The following is a 19,613-nucleotide window of genomic DNA, read 5'->3' on the forward strand; positions in this document are numbered from 1 at the left end:
GTTGCATGGGAGTGTTGCACTAACTGTAGTTCAGCTGACCTTGAGGCAGCGAGATGCTTTCGTGAATGTGGATTCAGAGGCACTAGGTCTTATACTGTCTGTCTCCTAGGGCAGGATGCTACATGTGTTACCCTCCACCATAAAGAAGGAAGAAGGGGAGAACCTAAATGCTGAAGGATCCTCTTCCTACAAGAAGCAGAAAGAGTCCAAGGACAAAGCAAACAGTGCCAGGTACAGAGGGGAGCAGGGTCGCACAGCAGGGGGCTTTTCTTTTAATATGGCACTAACTGCAGAATTCCCTTTTGGGACCAGAATTGAAACGTGTGTGTGGCTTCTCTTGAGGGTGTATTAAGGAACAGGGCCAGGGAAATTATTTGTTACGTTGTCCCTTCCTTGACTCTAGTGTCCTCTCATTTTCTCTCTCACTCTGAGGCAGATGCCAGCTGGATGATGTGAATGATCTTACGATTTAGGCATCTTATTTTATTTCCTCTTCCTCTGCCTCTAGCTCTCACAACTGGAACACGCTGTTCATGGGCACAAACGCTGTGGCAGATGCAATCGCACAGAAGTACAATGCCACCAAGAGCCAAGTGCTTGATGACGTGAGTTGGATTCTAGCTGGGGAGCAGCGTTTCAGTCTGCGGATGGAAGCATGTGGCCTGCAGCTTAAAGGCTGCTGCTTTGGGTGTCTTTCTTCGAAGGGTCTTAGCACACCTCTTGGTACCACGAACTACGTTCCCCTTAGTACACGTGTCCATGGAATGCAGAGGGGATTTGATTAAAATCGATTTAAATCACTAGTTAGGAAGACTCGATTTAATCATGGGTTTCTACATAAAAGTGCATTCTTGTATTAAGCATATAACAATGAACATAGTCTTCACAACTCAGAGAGAGATGTAGGGTTTCATTTTTAGAAGGTACACGTACATTTTTCAGTGATTTATTTTGAAAACTTTTCAGATCAGTTTTACAGCTATATCAGAAAATAAATGATTGGTTATTTCATTTACCAAAGGTAATTGAAGCAGATATTTATGTAGTCACTGGGAGGAAAACTATCTCCAGTTCAACAGGTTAATCATTAATATTTGGAGGATTTTCTTCCTGTGCTGTATTACTAGGAGAACATCACCAGACAGACATTTCAATTGTTTTGTTTAACTAAAACAACAGTGTTATGTATTCTGGATTTTTTTTTTTAACAACAAACATAGTATTTTAACAAAACAAGCATATGAATTTTTGAATTTAAACATTCAAGTTTTTTTAAATCAGGTTTGTTTTTGTTTAAATTGTTTTTAACTAAAATAGATAAATGAAATATTAAAAAACAACAACAAACTTTTAAAAAACAACCACCACCATTTTTGCTTTTAACAAGCATGTTATCTCTGGAGACACAAATCCATATTTTGAGAACTGCAAAATTAAGCATCTCTGATGGTATCTTCTAGACTGAGCACTGAGTCCCATTGGGCAGATAGAAAGATTAACCTAAAGAAGCCCCTGGAACTGCATAAGATTTGGTCCCTAATCCATGAACTATTGGAATTCATTTACAAAACTTTTCTTGAACATTACATGAATATATTGTCTCATACTATAGAATTTATAATCCCTGTTCCATGATGAGATACTTTTGAGCTATATTGTATCTTAATTAAAACGATCTTTAGATAGGTTTTTTCCCTCAAAGCATTTTATCAAAAAAAAAGTCAATAATTTAAATACAATGTTTTTTTAAATCATTGATTTTTATCCACCCTGATGGAGTGACTCTTGCTGCATCTCAGATTTTATCTAGACTGTTAGCTCTTTTGGCTGCATAGAGCCATCATAGTGTGAACCCAAGTGCTGTTGTCGTAACTCAGCACTAACAACTAGATGTGGGCGGTATCTGGGAGTTCCTCTGAATGGGGGTCTCTTGCAGAGTGCTAAATGGAATACAAGGTATATCCAGGCATCTGGTTCATCCAAGGCAGCTCTTTTCACTTAGCAATGCCCGACGTTCCTTCCTGTTCTCTAGGGCAGGGGTTTCAGTAGCGCTCAGCATTGACCTAACGCTGCTCCCATTGAAGTCAATGGGAGTTTTATCATTGAGGTGGATGGGAAGCCGAGTTACGTGGATGCTTGGTGCGTTTGAAAATCCCGCTGTGAGTGGTAAGTGGGAGGTTGCAGCAGGGTGCTAGACGGGTCCCAGTGGTGGACGGGGTAACAGGCAGGCTTGGGCCAGGTGGATCAGATTCCGGTTCAGGAAGCAGGATCCCCCTCTCTCAAGCAGGTGGCATGTGGTTTCTACCCTCATCTCTAGGCTAAATGAGGGCATATTGGGGAGGAGTTAACGAGTCTTACAGCGAGTGTCTCAGGCTTTAAAAGGAGCAAATATTTTCATAAAAACCATTCCTGGCTCTTCCTGCATAGTTGGGGCAGTATTCACGTGTGCCAGCCTTTCACCTTGGAAGATCTGCAGTATAGCCCACTGAGGTCAGAAGTGACATGCGTGTGAAGTCTCCATCTCGTTACTATGGAGCAGTGGTACCAAGCACCCAGTGGCTGGGCTAGGTCTGGTCCCTGTATGCACATTGTCCAAACCATGTGACTTGCATTCTGTAGAATCTGACTGCTTTTATTTAGTACACAAGTAGCTCCTAGCTCTTGTGTGAAGAAGAGAGCCTGTTGGATGTGATGGATGTAATGTTGGTTTAGGCAGCATGGCCCAGATTTCAAGGTGTGCCCTGCTCAGGTCACTATATTCACATGTTAACTCTGAAACCTAATGAGAGATCAAAGGGCAGATATTCAGATAACTTAAGTGCACAAGTATAGTAGAATTCCTATTTGAACTAATTGAGGGTTGAGGAGTTCATAAAATGGAAGATCTCAAAGTTACAGTTTGTACAGTGCAAAGCAATTTTCAGTGCATTGACAGCATCAGAATGTGCAGGGATGTCGACTTGTTCTTCATTAACATCACTTTTGTTGTGTGATAAATTTTTTTGTTCGCCCCATGGGGAAAAATGGTTTCTATAACTGGTCATTCGTAACACCGGTGTTCGTAAAATCCAGGCTATATTGCATGTGCCTGATTTGCTTCACAGTTACTGCAGTTGTGTGCTTATATCTACACACAAGTGGACACCAGCTGAAATAGCTGTGCTCCTAAAACCACTCTACATAACCCTTTACTGCTGCATTCAGCCCCATTCTTTTCACTCGCTGAGGATTGAATCGTGCCCTTGTTACAAGGGGTGGAACTCGCATGGGAGTTGCATCTGCGTAACAGCACGGAATGTGGACCTAAAAGCTGAGTTATGGCCTCCGAGTCATCAGCTAACCTCACGGTGATGTCCTGGCTTGACTGAAGTCAGAGAAGCCAAGATTTCATCCTCTGTCTGTATGCAAACCTCCAGTTAAGTCAGCGTCTGAGTGGCCTGGGTATTGCAAGTGCTCGATACCTCTGTAGTTTATACCTGTTATTACCAGCATAGTTTATGCTCCCGACTTTGTCACTCTGTGGATTTAACCACTGTTGCTCTTGTTTGCAGGAAGGCAAAGGCAGCGTGGCCGTGAGGGTTGCTCTGGGCGAAACCCAGCTAGTCCAGGACGTCCGCCAGTTCCTGATCGACAATGGAGTCAGCCTAGATTCCTTCAGTCAGGTGAGGCACTTCAGTAGCTCTGGCTCAGCAGAGACCCTGCTCGCTGCAGCAGCAGATGGCTTATTTCTTCTCAGGGGGTCGGGCATTCAGGAGAGAATGTTGCAGGGTAATGGCGTGGGGGTGCTCTCTGTGTAGGGCTGGGTCACTCGTCTATTAAAAACTTAAACGGTGAACAGCAGAGAGAACGGTCTGTACTTTAGCAGTCTGCTCCTGGCTTAGTGGGCAAGCTGGGTGCGAAGAGGATTGGGAACATTGGCCTTTCAGCTCTCTTGATCACATGGTGCACAACACACATGAAGCGTGAGGCTCCTTCCCTGCCTGACATCCCATTGTTTCCTAGTGCTTAATCCTTTCAGTGCCATGGCTGGATGCTGAGGAAAACCCTAAACTTTGGAGTCAGTGGCACTAGGATTTGGGATGTTTCTTCTGCAACTTCTAGGGAAGGTGAACACATTTAACCTGGCTCCCTTCAGCCTCCTGTCTCTAGAAATCTCCTTTCAGGGCTTTTCAGTCTGCTTGTGTCCTCCTTCGGGAGGTCTTGTGAGGGAGGGATAGCTCATTGGTTTGACCATTGGCCTGCTAAACCCAGGGTTGAGGTAGGGATCTGGGGCAAAAATCTGTCTGGGGATCAGTCCTGCTTTGAGCAGGGAGTTGGACTAGATGACCTCCTGAGGTCCCTTCCAACCCTGAGATTCTGTGATTCTGCAGCTCCATCAGAAGCCTCTGGATAATCTCAAAGAGATTCTGAGATGCTTGAGTATAAAAATGTAAACTACAAATCCCTGCTCCATTTTTTTCTGATTCTCTGTTTCACAGATAGTGATTTTGTTTCTTATTTTTTTTTTGGTCCAGTTTTGAGTAGAGTAAAAACAGCCGTGTCTGAAATTGGTACTAGACTAGAATAACCGGCACAGCATCTTTGCATGCTAAATGTCCCTGTGCAGCACAGCTCTGAGGATAGGGTTTCCTGGCTGACGGCTGGTGCAGGACAAGCTGAATGATCACAGCTCATTAATAGTTCTCATCCTTCCCTCTCCAGCCCTTAATATCCATGTGTAAGTGTTAAATAATCAGTTTAGGGTTATGTACTATCTTCTCCCCACCCTAGTATCTCAAATGGTGGGGGTTTGATTGTGATCCCCTCAACTTTCATTGAAGTCAGTTGCTGAGATTGCTCAGCACCTTGCAGGATTGAACCCTAAATGTGCAGGACTAGATTCACCCACCACAGAAATGCGCCCAGCCTGGAGTGGGATGTGGCAGCTGTTTGAATGCACGCAGCAGTACGAAGCTAGCTGAGCTGCAAATGGAGAGCAGCAGTGGATGTGAATGTATTGTACAGTAGGGAACTGATGCCTGGCCCGTGAGTGAATGGAGTTTGTCTATTGGGCCTGCATTTCAGATGTCAGGAAGGGCATTTTAAACAGCTCTTTGTGGCTTTGCGCTGTATCCTGGAAGCATATGAAATGGAGCAGGGGGGCCCCAAAGTCTCAGACCCCTTATAAGAATCCTCCTCTGTGTTGTTCCGCCTCCCCACTCTTTCAGGCTGCTGGAGAACGGAGTAAAACTGTGATCCTAGTGAAGAACCTCCCTGCTGGCACTAAAGTGGTGGAGCTGGAGGAGGTCTTTGGCCCACATGGCAGCCTTGGGCGAGTGCTGCTCCCGGAAGGCGGGATCACAGCCATTGTGGAATTCTTGGAGCCCACGGAGGCCAAGCGAGCCTTCACCAAGCTGGCCTACTCCAAGGTAAGCCTGGGAATAGCAAAGTGCATCGTCTAATGTGGAACTTGCATTTCTGGATAGGGGATCCAGGCTAGGCAGGCTAATGCAAATCCACCCTCTTCTCTGTCCCAGCGTTAGCACTTTGAGAAGCCAGGTAGGGATAATTAGATCAGGGATCAGTATCTTAAAGCCTCAGATGTAATCGTTAGTAATCAAATTCAAAAGGGTGCATGTTGTTGCCTAATGTGGAGGGGCTGAAGGAAGCAATCTCTAGAAGTGGGGAGAGGATCAGGGCACTTTTAGGAGAATAAAATCCCCCCATGTTGGCTAGCAAAAGTAACCGCTGTTAGCAAGATGCAACGTAAAGTGTAGTTATAAAAATCTCCCCTGTTTCCTGGGCCTTCGGTACTGTTCAAACTCAGCCCTTGAGAAGGCTGTTGAACCCCTAGTGAGAACACACCCTGTGAGGAGAGCAGGCAGCTGGCCTTTAGCCGCCAAACAGCTCCCTTCTCCTGTAATATGTCCCCTGAGAAGGTAGAGCTGAGATTTGAATTTATGCCCCCCCATCCCCAAAGTCGCTTCTTCCCTGTCTTGTAGACATCCCTTGTATCTGTCACCCTTGCAGTTTCAGCACGTCCCTCTGTATCTCGAGTGGGCTCCCATGGGTGTCTTTTCCTGCCCACCCCCTGAGAAGAAACAGCCTGAGATTCCAGGAGAGGAAGGAGAAGCCAGGCTGGGAACTGGTAAGAATTTTGACTTGGGGGAGGAGGTATTTACTGTAGTGTGTGAGATCCTGCTGTTCCTGTAGAGCAGTGGATGAGAACCTCTGCCTTACTTGAAGTCCCCTCTTGAAGTTACCTTGAGGATTGTGTGTCTAGAGATGAGCAGAGCTTCTCTTCCCCCATCATTCTCGACTGCTGACGTGGGAAAGCGGCCGTCTCTAGAGCTAAGCAATACAGTAGTGTACTTGCTTGCTGCTGCCATTCTCTCCCTTGGGTTTTTGGAAGCCAGTGCTGGTGATGGAAATGGGGTTAAGATTTGGCGCACTAGTGGGGTTCAGTTGGTGTGAGGTCAGACGGGTGAATAGAGCCAAGCTATTAAGCAGTGCAGGAGAATGATTGTGGCTCAGAAATGCAGGGGCAGCATTATTAATTTGTGTTACCATAGCACGCAGGGGCCCTCGTCACAGACCAGGACCACATTGTGCTGGGTGCTGGACAAGTGCACAACAAAAATACAGTACCTAACACAAGTGGCTTACAATCGAAGTACAACATAAGAAGCAACAGATGGGTATTGACGTGCTGGGGAGTACAAGTGAACAGTGAGACAGTGTTGGGCAGCGTGAGAGGTAGAGGTCCATGCACACCAACAGCCTGACTGTTGCCATGTTTTGCGTAGGAATCCTGACAGAGGAAGGATCTGGAGAAGGGTAATGAGGTAGGTGAGCCGATGTTTATGAGCAGCGCCTCCCAAGCATATGGAATAGTGCAGGAGAAAGCACAGAGGGGTTTGAAAATTTAAAAAGTGCGCAGTGGAGGATGGCCTTATGGGCGGAGTATCGCCAACTCAGCAGCAAATGAGACCCTATAAAGGGCCTTGAAAGTGATGCTTGTCTTTGATGCGACAGAGAAGGGGGAGCCAGTGGAAGGATGCAAAGAGGGCTGACAGAGTCAAAGCGATGGGCTAGGGAAATGATCTTTGAAGCTGCATTCTGAATGACCGCGAGTGGGGATTTGTCAAGGCCAGAGAAAGATGCTCTAGGAATTGAGCCGCGGGGTGGTGAGAATTTTGTAGCTTTATGCATGGACAAGAGGGGCCATATGGTAGAGGTGTTATGCCCAAAGAATAGGCAAGATTTAGATGCAGCCTGGATGCAAGGACCTCAAGAGAGGTCTGAGTCGAAGATGATGCTCAGGTTGCAGGTCTGGATGGTGGTATCCTGTCGTTGAGAAAGAAGGTAGCGGGAAGGGCTTGCAGGGAAAGATTAGGACCTCGGGCTTAGCCATGTTTAGCTTGAGCTGGTGTCTAGAGATTCATGAGGCAGTGTCAATGGCAGGCTGAGTTTTTAGTCTGGACAGGAGACTGGTCTGGAGTGAAGAAGTATCTCTGAGTTGTCAGCACAGAGGTAGATGTTGAATTTGTGTTTGCCAATGAGATTAGCCAGAGATGAGGTGCAAAGGGAGAGGAGGAGAGGACCAAAGACAGCCCTAAAGAACCCCCACGGGGACTTGAAGGGTGGATGAAGAGGATCCCCCAAGAAACACGCTAAAGGAACGATTAGAGAGGTAGGAGAGGACAGAGTCACGGAAGCCAAGGGAGGACAAGACTTCAAGAAGAGCACAGATGACTGCGTCAGAGATGACTGCCAGATCGAGAAGGATGAGGATGAAAAATTTGATAGGATAGAGAAGTGAGAGCCAGTGAGGAGAAGCAAAGAGAAATTGCTTGCTTAGACTTTCCCCTTATTCACCCTTAACGCAAATGCAGTGTGGACCCAGAAAATGCGCTTCTTGCTTGGTTGCAATAATTTTTATGCTTCGTGTGCTTTAGTATCAATACTGGTGTCACTTCCAAAAATATGCAAATTCCTTTGTTGAAGGAGGGTGGATTTGAGGAGTTTCAGGAAAACTAGGCAGATGAGATTAAAGCTGACCTAAAAAGGCAGGAAGTGTCTGGCTGAGGACCTTTTTTCCTGCTCCTGAAACACACACATTGCTGGAAGATGACACTTATGGCCAAGGCCAAACAATGTAGCAATTGTGCTAGTCTCATTGCCAGTGTCATGGGAGAACTCCTGAAACTAGTGAATGTTTCTGGCTTTGTGCGAGGATCTATGGTGGCTTCTGTTGGAGCTTCTGATCTTGAGCAGCTCTATTGCCCCAGAAGAGAGAACTCCTCGCTTTCAACACCTTGGAGTTAGGTGGTCAGGGGGACATAGGGCACATTCAGTGCCTTGAGATGCTCAGGATTGTTCCTGATACAGCAGTCTCTGGTGCTCAGTGTAACCCATTTTTAAATGTCTTGGTGGATGGGACTAACTCCACTTGCAGTGGAGATGATCATACTGTCTAGGATCTTGCCATTAGTTGAGGCACTCCTGAGACTGTCAAATCTGGTGACTTGAGAGGTGGCCTCACTGGCGCTTAGATACTGAAGTGACAGCTGATGGATAATATTTCTGCGTTAGAAATGGTATTATGATGAACATTATTATAGTCCAGACCTGAAGAAGAGCTCTTCAGAAGCTCATCTCCTTCGCCAACAGAAGTTGGTCCAGTAAAAGATATTGCCTCACCCATCTTGTGTCTCAGTTATTCCAAGAGGCAGCATCAATAGCTTACAGGGACTCTGTACAGGCCACCACCCTGACTAGAGAGTTCTCTCTTTGTGCACAGTTGGTGTAAATGGAGACTGAGCTCTACAAAGAGGGTAGGAGAAGCAGTCCCAGAACAAAAGGACGAGCAAGGCCAATCTGCTGCTTTTACTTAACATGCAGCTGTGCCTGTGGGTCTCAACCAGGTCAGGTCCCCATTGTGCCAGGTACTGTGTGAACATATAGCAATTACAGAGAGAGCTGCCCTAGAGAGCTTAGTCTGAAAGGCAAGACAGATGAGGTGGATGAAAGGAATGGTTTTGGGGGAAGGATTAGATCGTTGTTACAGCATCTGACTACCGCTTGGGAGAGCTGAGTTCAATTCCTGACTCTGCCACAGCCTCCTTGGATGAGCCCCTGAATCTACCCAATGCCTCAGTTTCCCCATCTGTAAATTGGGGGCAGTGCTTTCCTACCCCGCAGAGGTGTTGAGGATAAAATCCCTCTGTGACTTCAGGATGATGAGATACCGTGGTGATGAGAGGCCCTATCAGTACTGAGATTGGAAGGAAGGATGATGTAACACCAAGAGTAGCTGAGATGGGGCACTTTAGTATAGACAAGTATCAGAAGGTAGTCATTTAGTCTGTATCCATCTGAAGAAGTGGGTTTTTTACCCACAAAAGCTTATGCCCAAATAAATCTGTTAGTCTTTATGGTGCTACCGGACTCCTTGTTGTTTTAGTATAGAGCAGTTCGTCTCAAAGTTGGCCGCTGCTTGTTCAGGGAAAGCCCCTGGTGGGCCGGGCTGGTTTGTTTACCTACTGCATCCGCAGGTTCAGCCGATTGCTACTGGCCCAGTTCACCGCTCCAGGCCAATGGGGGCTGCTGGAAGCAGCGCGGGCCGAGGATGTGCTGGCCGCGCTTCCTGCTGCCCCCATTGGCCCGGAGCTGCGAACCATGGCCAGTGGGAGCCGCGATCGGCCGAACCTGCGGATGTGGCAGGTAAACAAACCGGCCCGGCCCACCAGGGGCTTTCCCTGAACAAGCGGCGGCCCGGCTTTGAGAAGCACTAGTATAGACTGTATGACATGAAAGCAGATCGACCCCTCCCCCAAACTTTATAACACAGCCAGTTATTAACAGAATTTCCCCATCAGAGAGAGGGGATCGACACAGCTGAGCACATGCCTGTTGTCTGCATGTGTTACATGGTGCCCTCCTCTAAGGGTCTAAAGAGCCTAATTGAAGGGCCAGGCCTGAGGATCCCAGCTCTGATTGAACAATGAAGGTAGCACCAGACCAGCTGATCGCCTGGCTGGCAGGTCGTGGAGCAGCGTATGCATTTGTGTGCTTGCCTGTGTTAATTTCAAGCCCCACTGCACGCCTTGTGTGGGTGAATTCCCACTGCTCTTATGGTAAGGACGTGACCTTTTTTATGTCTTTCCCCTCGCCATCCCTGGGGCTTTTAGTATTGCTCTTGCATATTTGGGGCCTTAAACACTTTTAAAATCAGTATGGAAGGAGGTTGGATAGCTGAGGGTTTATTATTTGTATTTATGGTTTTCCCTGGAAGCCTTTTCAAGACCATCAGGGAGGTGGAGGGAGCTGATGAAAAGCTTTTCCCCTTCCAGGTCCTGGGGGAGGGACAAAGATAGAGGCAGCTGCTTTATCTCCCTATAACCGAGACCCTCACCTCCAGATAAAGGGCTTTAAGCACAGGAGCTCCAGGAAAGCTGCTTCAGTTTGATAAAGGTCTTTGCTGTCAGCCTCTGGCACTGTACGCCTAGGGGAAGGTGTGGAAGGAAGGCAGCAGTAAATTCCTTAGTCTGATTACAGCAGAGCCCCTTGTGGCTGTGTGTGACTGTTGTGCTAACCGCAGATGGAGGCACCTTTCCCCCCACCCTAAATCTTTCCTCTCTTCCAACCCATTTGTCTTCAAAACCAATGAATTTTCTGCTCAAGTTTGCAGATTTCCAGCAATTACTAAAAGTTTCTCTTGCAATTAAGGTTGAAAGTGCTTGGCCCAAAAAAAAACCAACTTTTTTTTTTTTCCAGGGCAGAAGAAATTTACAGTTGATCACTTATTGCCCTGACTTGTCTGGTTCTGAGCAGTTCTTTAACCAAAGCAGGGATCTGGGTACACTCTAGAACCAACCCAGCTCATAGTCCTGTTGTCTCAGCAGAACATTCCTATTCAGCAGGTTAGCAGATGACCAGCAGTTTTGGGAGGGCTCGGTACAAAGGGGCGATGCAGTAGGAAGGCCAAGCTAGGCAAACGTCTGTGGCACCATGTACGCCTTCCGGCACCTTTCTAGTGGAATAAATCAGATCCTGCTCCTCTTGGAGACAATAAAAACTCCAACCACCTCCCATGAATTGTAGGGCGAGATAAGGCTGACCCAAAGCCCCCTGCAGTCAGTATCAAGATCCCTGTTAATTTCAGTGTGCTTTGGATGAGGCCCAAATTTCTACAAGGATCTTGTACCTTCCTCTGAAGCATCTTATGCTGATCACTGAGTTGATGTGGTTTGGCAACTTGTGCATATGGAGTGAGGCCTGGAGAGAGCTGTTGGTGCCCAGTGCTGGTGCATGCCATGCTGGGGTGAGAGGGGAATTGCAGTCGGCAGTGGAGATGCCCAGGGTAGGCACTGAAGCCAAAGAATAAGGAATTAGGCTGGGTACTTAGGCAAAGCACCACGTTTGGTACTCAGATATGATGGTAGTGGAGGGCTAGTGGTGAGCATTTAGAGAGATTGGGGGTGTAATGATAGCTGTACGACTGCTTCACGGCTCTCTGTTTCTGGAGCTGCCTTTGGTTTTGCACTCCAGCTTTTCTGCAGAGAAGGGAGCCCAGGAGCCTGGCTGTGTTGGCAATATCTACCTCTCTGGGTGGGTGTGTTTCAGTCACTCTTCTACCTTGCCTTTGTGCCGAGTGGGAAGGAGGACAGCATGTGGGTTTGAGTTGCTGATAAAGCCGGAAGCCAACCATGGGTTGTTCACTAACATCAGCTTTTGGAATGGAGATGGGAGAAGGTGGCGGCTGGAGATGTTGGAGTTCCCCACTCTGCATGTACATCATTTTCTGGGAAGTTTGGGGCGCAAGGCAAATCTCCAGTTTAGATTCTGATATTAGGCACATGCTCTGCATTGTGCATCTCTCCTGAGCCTGCCTTTCCCTTTCTCACTCCTCTCCACCTCCTTTCTGGACAGCCTCTCCAACTTCCTCTGTTACTGAACAATGGGTGTGAAAGGGCCTTCCTCAGAAAAATGTAAAGTTCTTTTCCCCTTTCCTTTCCTTTTTCTTTTCTCTTTGAGGCAGAGATAGGACAGCTGCATATTCCACTGATGTTAAAAGGACAACGTTGTCATTGTTGCCATTTCCATTAAAGCATAAAAGGACCATTTCATGCCAGAGCTCTTGAAGATTAATTAGAAGTTTAATACATTCGGTTTGTTTTTTGAAAGTGGAACAAGGCTGAGGGAGTCTTTGTGGCACTTGCTGTGGTGAGCGAGTCGAACAAGTACAGACAAAAACCTGTGAAGATCCCTTTCACGTACGCATTCTTTAAAACCTGGTTACAGCCCTCAACAAAATGGAATGGAGCAGAAGCTGTTTACCAAGGGGATGTGTTGGCACAGCGAACGTGACTGAAGATTGGCCCATAAACTATTAAAAAATGAGACCCAGCATTTGCTACCCTGTTGATTCCAGGATGTTGTGCAGAGGGGATGCTGTTGTCTCTCTGTGCTGGAGGCTCCTCTGTGGTGCACTGAACTGTAGCTGAGGTGATGCAGTTGTGTTAGTGACAGCGGTTCCCAGGTTCTACTCTGTAGTATGGTGAGTGCCAGGGAACGCTACAGCAGAGTTGTCATTAATTGTGGTATTTCAGAAGAGCTGTACAATTGTGTGTTGATTCCCAAATGCTACGATCTGTATTTCAGTTCAGCTGAGAGAGGTCTATAGATCATGTAAAATAAACTAACAGTGGGTATTTCAGGCCATGGTTGAGGGATACTTGTAGAGCTGTGCAAGAGCCCAGGGTTGGAGCAAGTATCTACCTAGGATTGTGACCATAGTGTCTGGTCTCCTGGGAAGTAGGATGGCGTAGGTCAGAATTCAAGGGTGTTGGAAGAACAATACGTGGCTTACGCTAGCTATCCATGCTGTGACTGCGTGTCCAAGACCATCAAGTTCACCCACAAAACTGTTACTAAATGCAGCTGGAGAGATGAGTCATTGTAGTCTGGGTGTTGATGGCTCCGACGGTGGGGTCAAAATATAATACATCCCTTCAGTCTCCTGAACTACCTGGAGTTAGTTATGTTTTATGGTGTTTATGGTTTGTTCGCTTGCTTTACAGCTGGAGATGAAACTGAGGAAGCTAAAAAGGGCTCAGAAGATATAGCAGTAGAGGAGGAGGAGGAGGAGGAGAGTGTTCCAGGATGTACACTGTTCATCAAAAACCTCAACTTTGCCACCACAGAAGATACGCTGAAGGAGGTGAACAGAGAGAGGTGGTGGGACTGGGGGTTGCATGTATCCAGCAATGTTCTGTTTAGATGAAGCAACTCGGTTTGAGTGGCTTGGTCAGGGTCAAACAATGAGTTTGTGGCACAGCCTGGACTTAAGTCCTTCAGCTACTCTACTGTTTGGTATTTTAAAGCTATCGATAAAGCATTCGTCAGTACAAAGCTTCCATCTGAGCCTCTGCAAACATTGAGTCTCCTCTGGCCCTTATGAGGAAGGTCTCATAGCCATTTTGCTAGGGTAAAAAGTAGTAGAGAGGTGAGGTAGCTTTCCTAAGGACATACAGTAAGTCAGTGGCGGAGCCAGGATGAGTATCCTGAAGTTCCTTCTGTTTTCTTTCCCAGCCACTAAACAACTCTCCCTTTTGCTGGTTGGAGACAGTAGATGTAGCTATAGACCATGCTAGAGCTGTTCTCCAGCTTGGTTGTGAAAATATTATCCTGCCCAAATTGAGGCTGGTGGTAACTAACTTTGAATGCCCAGAGAATCATTCAGTTGGGTTTTTTTCATTCACATCAATTGTCATGTTAGAGGGCAGTCGAATAGACTGTCTACCTGGAAAGTTTACCCCAGCCCAGGCACTTTTCAAAGGCTAACTTAATTGCTCAGACATCTCTAACAATCCATCTCCAGACTACAGCATGTTATCCCATCCTGTGTCCCAGTAGAGGTGCCCCATTTCCCTTCTCTTTCATGCCTCGCTCACTATTGAAACACCAAATGTTTCAATAATCTCCCATACAAGTAGTCAAAATTGGAGGAAACTTATCCAGCCTCCTTTTTACTGCCCTATGTTTCCTTCCTGTATATATCATGAACCTGAAGGCCTTGAATTTGTAGAATTGATGTGTTTAAGGGAACGACAAACTCCTGTAGATTCACCGGTACCTAATTAGGTCCAATCCCTTCACCATACCTTATATTTATTTACATTAGGGTTGCGCAGCATATCATTAAGCTTGGCAGAATTCAGTTTTTATTTTTTGTAATTTTGATGGATAATAGCAATGGTTATTGCTAGCATTTTTTTGTTTTAAACTGTCACAGTTGTGGGAAATTATACGAGTTAGATCAGGGGGGCGTCAGTAGTGTCAGACAGTTGTTTAATTACAGAAGATATTGAGATTCAAAAAGTTAAAGCTTTCTAATCATGAAAACATACTATCAACATCACACGTCAAAATATACAAAGTAAAAGTCCTTAAACTGTACTTCTCAAGCAGCATTTTTCATTGCCTGTTTCAATTTTGATTATCGTTGATAGAAATATTTTGTGTGTGTGTACAAATGGTGAAATCCACGTTTGACATTTGCCAATAACAATCGAATCCTTCCAAGCCTACATATAACACAGCTGGGCTGCCACAGGCACTTTTTTTGGTACCTCCCATGCGATCCTGGAAAGAGAAATAGTCTAAGGATATTGTAATGAATTGGCAATTGTTAGACAGCTTTGAAGGAGCCAGTGTCTGGGTGGAAGCATTCTTTTAAGTACTTCGGTATTCTGTGCCAATGATCTAAACCACTGCAGCTTTCCGTAGCCATGGTGCAGCGTATTGGATAATTACTGAGAGAGTGTTTTAAATAAAGGCTGTCACAATAGAATGCATGAGGTGTGTCTTTTCCTTGTTCAGTGTGCGCAGCTCTCTGTGGGTTGGCTTTGTCTGTTTCAGTTGCTACAAAAAGGGAATGTTGTCAAAGGGTTACACTTTAATTACAAAGAGAACTAAAGACAGTGTAAAATTCTTTGCAGACGTTTTCCAAAGTGGGAGCTTTGAAGAGCTGCACGATCTCAAGGAAGATAGATAAAGCAGGTACTCCTATGAATCGCTGTGCATTTCCTTCTGCTTGGGTTGGTCGTGGTGATGCCTTCCACGCTTATCTTTCTGGGCAATTGGATAGCTGATGTTAAAAAAAATCTTCATGTGCCCAGAAATACATATGTTGAAATGACTGAAAACGTAAGCACTAAAAATCAAGTTCTGATTAAACCGGGAAGGTCATGCACCAAAGGTAAGTAAGTGGGACTCATAGTGGGTCAGCTTAAGGCTCTGTAAAAATGTCATAAACTCTACTTCATGCCATGGGCTTGTGAAGAGTTCAGTCAGTTTTAAAAAGAAACCTCACAGGCACATCTGCCTGCCCAGCCTCATGTTTGCTCATAAAATGATAAAATAACAACAATTGGAGATATACCTGTCTCCTAGAACTGGAAGGGACCTTGAAAGGTCATCAAGTCCAGCCCACTGCCTTCACTAGCAGGATCAAGTACTGATTTTTGCCCCAGATCCTTAAGTGGCCCCCTCAAGGACTGAACTCACAATCCTGGGTTTAGCAGGCCAATGCTCTCACACATGATCTGGTTTAAGGACAGAACCATGTCTAGTTTCACTCTACCTTCCAGGACAATCAATTTCTGTCACTGAAGAAGGACTTCTGTAGCATAGTGCCATCCAAGTTTGGAAACTTGCCATTGTATTTGCTGCTCAGGGCCTTGCTTATGGATCCCTGAAGTTGTGATCCTATGAGCCTGTTTCCTAAAAGCGTTGCATGGCCTTGAGTGTTGAAAACTTTTGCTGAATAAGGAGATAATTAAAGGGCTGTAGAAACCACGAACTGATTAGTCACCATAAAGGGACTGTGCTAGTTTGCATCTCTTCTGTGGCGCTCAGAGGGACAACTGAAATTTAGGGCACAACCTAGGTGATAAAGTGAAAGACAGCACATAATGTTCTCTGGCTTGTAAATAGATCTCAGTCCTTCACTCCCTTGCCAAGACATTTGCACAGTGGTTTGGAGAAGACCTAATATGTATGAGCCCTATGCTCCTGGTTCTGTAGCAGCAGTTAGTTAGCTGCTTCTGTATCTGTGCACTTGTACTGCTGACATCCCCAGTGATGTGGATAACCAGCAAGGGATGAATAGTCATTCTGTCAGCTGCTGAGGCCTTTGGAAATAAAGGGAGAAGTCTATGCCTGGAAAGTGGGAATAGGGCCACCCTAAAGGGCTGACACTGTTTTTACCTTAACCAGTGGGAGAGTGGAGAGCATGAAATTGTTGGTTCCCTTTCCCAAATTAATTGAACTCCAGGTTTGGAATTATTTAACAAGCAGTTTCCATTCACATATATAGGATGAGAGTTCAGGCCTCCGTATAGTGGGCACTGAATGTACTCAGAGACAGCCTCTCACCCCAAAGAGCTTCCCCTATAAATATGACAAAGGACATATTGTCTCCACTTCATAAGTGGTCAAAGAGCACACGCACTTTAAATGAGCTGCCTATGGATACATGCGATTTTTGTGGCAGAGCCAATTCTCTTCTGACTCTTAGACCAGGGCTCTAGCCAAAAGCCCTTCCTTTCTGCCGGGGGATCTACCTAGACAACAGATCAATTTAAGGGTCCATTTGTAATTGATTTTATTGGCTTGTGCAACGTATTTCCTCCTTGATGGCCAGAGTGAACTCTTAGGTGGGTTTCAGATGAAAAATACAGTCAAACTCCAGACCCAGATTTTACATTCATCTAAAAGGAAGCATAAATTATTAGGAGGGCTAACTTTGTCTGAATCAGGCGTGTTAGGAATGCCCAGAGAATGCCTGTGTCTGGATTATGGTGAAAATTTCATTCCAAAAGTTTACCACTGCAGCAGTGCAGGAAAACCCTGTGGATGAACACATTTGTATATAAGCAGTATGATCACTGACCTTTTATGCGCATAGCTGTCATGTCTGCAGGACCGATGGTTAGTGTTTTGTTTAGTTGCATTCACAAAAGTTGCATATGAAATGGATTTCCACTATACACAGGTGTTGTACAACTTTCTTTGCATCATCCCCAGGGTGACTGTATCTTGAACTGAAACAATATCAGTTAGTTTTTTAATTCCCCATGGCTCCTTTGGGGCAGGTTTAGTCCAGCAAAGCTCACCCCATTTCTAGCAGTGTTGATTCACTTTTTCATTGTCTGTCATTAACCAGTCACAAGGGTCTATCCAATGTACAGGCCACTACCGAATGATTTTCGCCAAATCGTTTATGGGGCTCTTTCCTTCCCTTTCTGGCAGGCACTTTGCTTCCTATGGGCTTTGGATTTGTGGAGTACAAGAAACCAGAGCATGCTCAGAAAGCCCTCAGACAGCTCCAGGTAACCATGGGTGATGCAGGCAAAGGGGAGGAGTGGGTCGCTCATGAGACATTGAGAACCCCTCTAATATTTGTTTTTTGGTAGATACCTACAGACCGCAACTGAGGTCAGAGTCCCATTGTGCTGAGTGCCGAACGTACCCCTAATGAGATGGTCCCTGCGCCAAAAGGCCCACAAACTAGAGACAAAGGCTGGAAGTGGAAATAGTTGCACAGGGAGGGGAAGTCACTTGCCCAACATCACGTCAGTGGCACAGTTGGGATTAACTCAGGTGTCTTGACTCCTATGCCAGTGCCCTGGCCACTAGAACATACAGCTTCCCCATCTGTATTGTGTACTCTTCACCTGTATTAGCTGTGCTTAGAAAGAGAAGAGCTTTGGGTGAAGGAGAGTGGGAGGAAGGAGAACTGAGATGTAAAACTCCTTCTCTGTTTTTAAGGTCTCTTTCTTTTTGCAGACTTTGTAATTTGTTTTTTTAGGGTTGCTCAGTAGATGGCCATCGGCTGGACGTGAAGATCTCCGAAAGGGCCATCAAGTAAGTCTGCCTGATTCCTGTCTGACTTCTCTGCACCAAATAGACTTAAGCAGCAACAGCCCTTGATTGCCCAGAATGGCTCTTTCTTTTTACCATATGGTTGCTGGTGGCACTTTGTAATTCAGGTGGTAAATAGTGCCAGTCTTAAATACACATTTACCCGGTAAAGTGGAACAAATGGTTTTCCTGGGGTCTTTCAGGTGATCAGATCATCAAAAATAGTAGTTGTGATAGTGTCAGTCCAGTGTATTAACTCAAAGGTGTAGCCAGTTGTTTGACTGCATTCGCTGTTCGTTCTTAAAAATGTTAGAGACCAAATAACTAATCTTAGCCAAATTTATTGTCTAAAAGCAAAGTAGAACAATATAAAAAGGAAGCCTACATACCCTCCCTCTGGGAAGCAATCCTTATCTCACAGCACGTTCGCGTTACGCACAAGTTGTGCTTCAAAGATACACATTGCAACAAGTAGTATTTATCGTATGACTTTTTACAAGTTCCAGAATGCTTTGCACATCACTTGAAGTTTAAGTTTAACCCACTGGTTTATGCCAGCTTTGTCCTTAGTACCTCCCTATATTTTCCTGTATCTTGGGTTGTATTGCAGCATTCCAAGTGTTGATGAGCCTTGAAAATACTCCCAAAGTGTACTTGGTACAAAGGATTCCTGCATCCTTGCTTTGACAAGTTTCCTATTTTCTAATGCCAAAGCTAATTTCAGCTTTGCATAGTGTTGTGGGATGTGTGACGTAGGTGAACAGAATTATGGGAAGAGCATAATACATTCAGTTAAGATAATTTCCCATCACCGATGTATATTATATTAATACTGTGTGCATAATACCTATTAATATGGGGTATTTTTGGCCAACAAGTGGATAGCAATAAATGAAATTTGAGGTGGCGATCTGTTTTTATTAGACTAAGTAAAAAATAAAGGAAGCACTGAGCTTCTGGGAATCAGAAGAACACTAAGCAACACTAAATAATTTCATTGCTTAAGTGAGAGAGGCTAGATCTAAGGTGAACTATACTGGAAAAGTTATCTCAAGGGTCTCCTTGGGTTAATTTGCTATTCTCCTCCCAGCTCCTTAAAGAAAAGCATCTTTCCATTGTCATCTTCATCTGTTCTGTAGATGATATTGTTCTGTGCCTCTTCCCTCATGCTGAAGTCATCTTTGTTAGACCAAGGGGAGCTGCATGGGACTTCCCTTAAAGGCCCATCAGTACAGCTCTTCGGCTGCTGTGGGGTAATGCACCGCTCTGTACATTGAGGCCCAAGAATTGCTTCCACCTTCTGCTGGCTTGGACAGCCAGAATCCATGTCTTGGAATCAAACCTGATGGCTTTACACAGTAGCATGACCTGTTCCTGCTATTTACAGCCTTTCAGAGAACAGTTAAAAGTAAAACTAAAGGCACAAGCTGTGCTTCACTTACACTAATTTAGCCAGTGTTGCACACTTCTCCCTGTTGTACCAGAGCAGGTCAGCAAACCAACGGAAGGATTGGTCTGTTCCAGAATGGTCATCCCTAGGTAGTGCTTTATTTACTTGTCTTGAAGTAGCGCCCCTGTCAGGATTTGAGGTCCTGTCTGCAAGATAATGCACAAACACATAGGAAGACTGCGACCTTTTTAAAATTATGAGGGAGATTTTTATATATTCCAAGTATAACTAATCAGACTGTTCTGTTCTCCCA

The 19,613-nt window shown here is 45.4% G+C and overlaps 1 protein-coding gene across 4 annotated transcripts in view; it reads left to right on the top strand.

Annotated features, from left to right (window-relative positions):
• The window catches only part of RBM19 (RNA binding motif protein 19), a 478,789-nt gene that overhangs the window by 12,229 nt on the left and 446,947 nt on the right, over positions 1-19,613 (top strand). For all 4 annotated transcript variants that reach the window (XM_032800000.2, XM_075060157.1, XM_032800001.2 and 1 more), the window contains exons 12-20: positions 110-231; positions 509-605; positions 3,552-3,662; positions 5,208-5,408; positions 6,010-6,127; positions 13,065-13,204; positions 14,985-15,045; positions 17,299-17,378; positions 17,858-17,913. In XM_032800000.2, the coding sequence (XP_032655891.1) occupies positions 110-231; positions 509-605; positions 3,552-3,662; positions 5,208-5,408; positions 6,010-6,127; positions 13,065-13,204; positions 14,985-15,045; positions 17,299-17,378; positions 17,858-17,913 (986 nt within the window). The remainder of the gene's footprint in view (positions 1-109; positions 232-508; positions 606-3,551; positions 3,663-5,207; positions 5,409-6,009; positions 6,128-13,064; positions 13,205-14,984; positions 15,046-17,298; positions 17,379-17,857; positions 17,914-19,613) is intronic.

Source organism: Chelonoidis abingdonii, chromosome 22 (assembly GCF_003597395.2).
Source record: "Chelonoidis abingdonii isolate Lonesome George chromosome 22, CheloAbing_2.0, whole genome shotgun sequence".
Taxonomy (NCBI): Eukaryota; Metazoa; Chordata; order Testudines; family Testudinidae; genus Chelonoidis; species Chelonoidis abingdonii.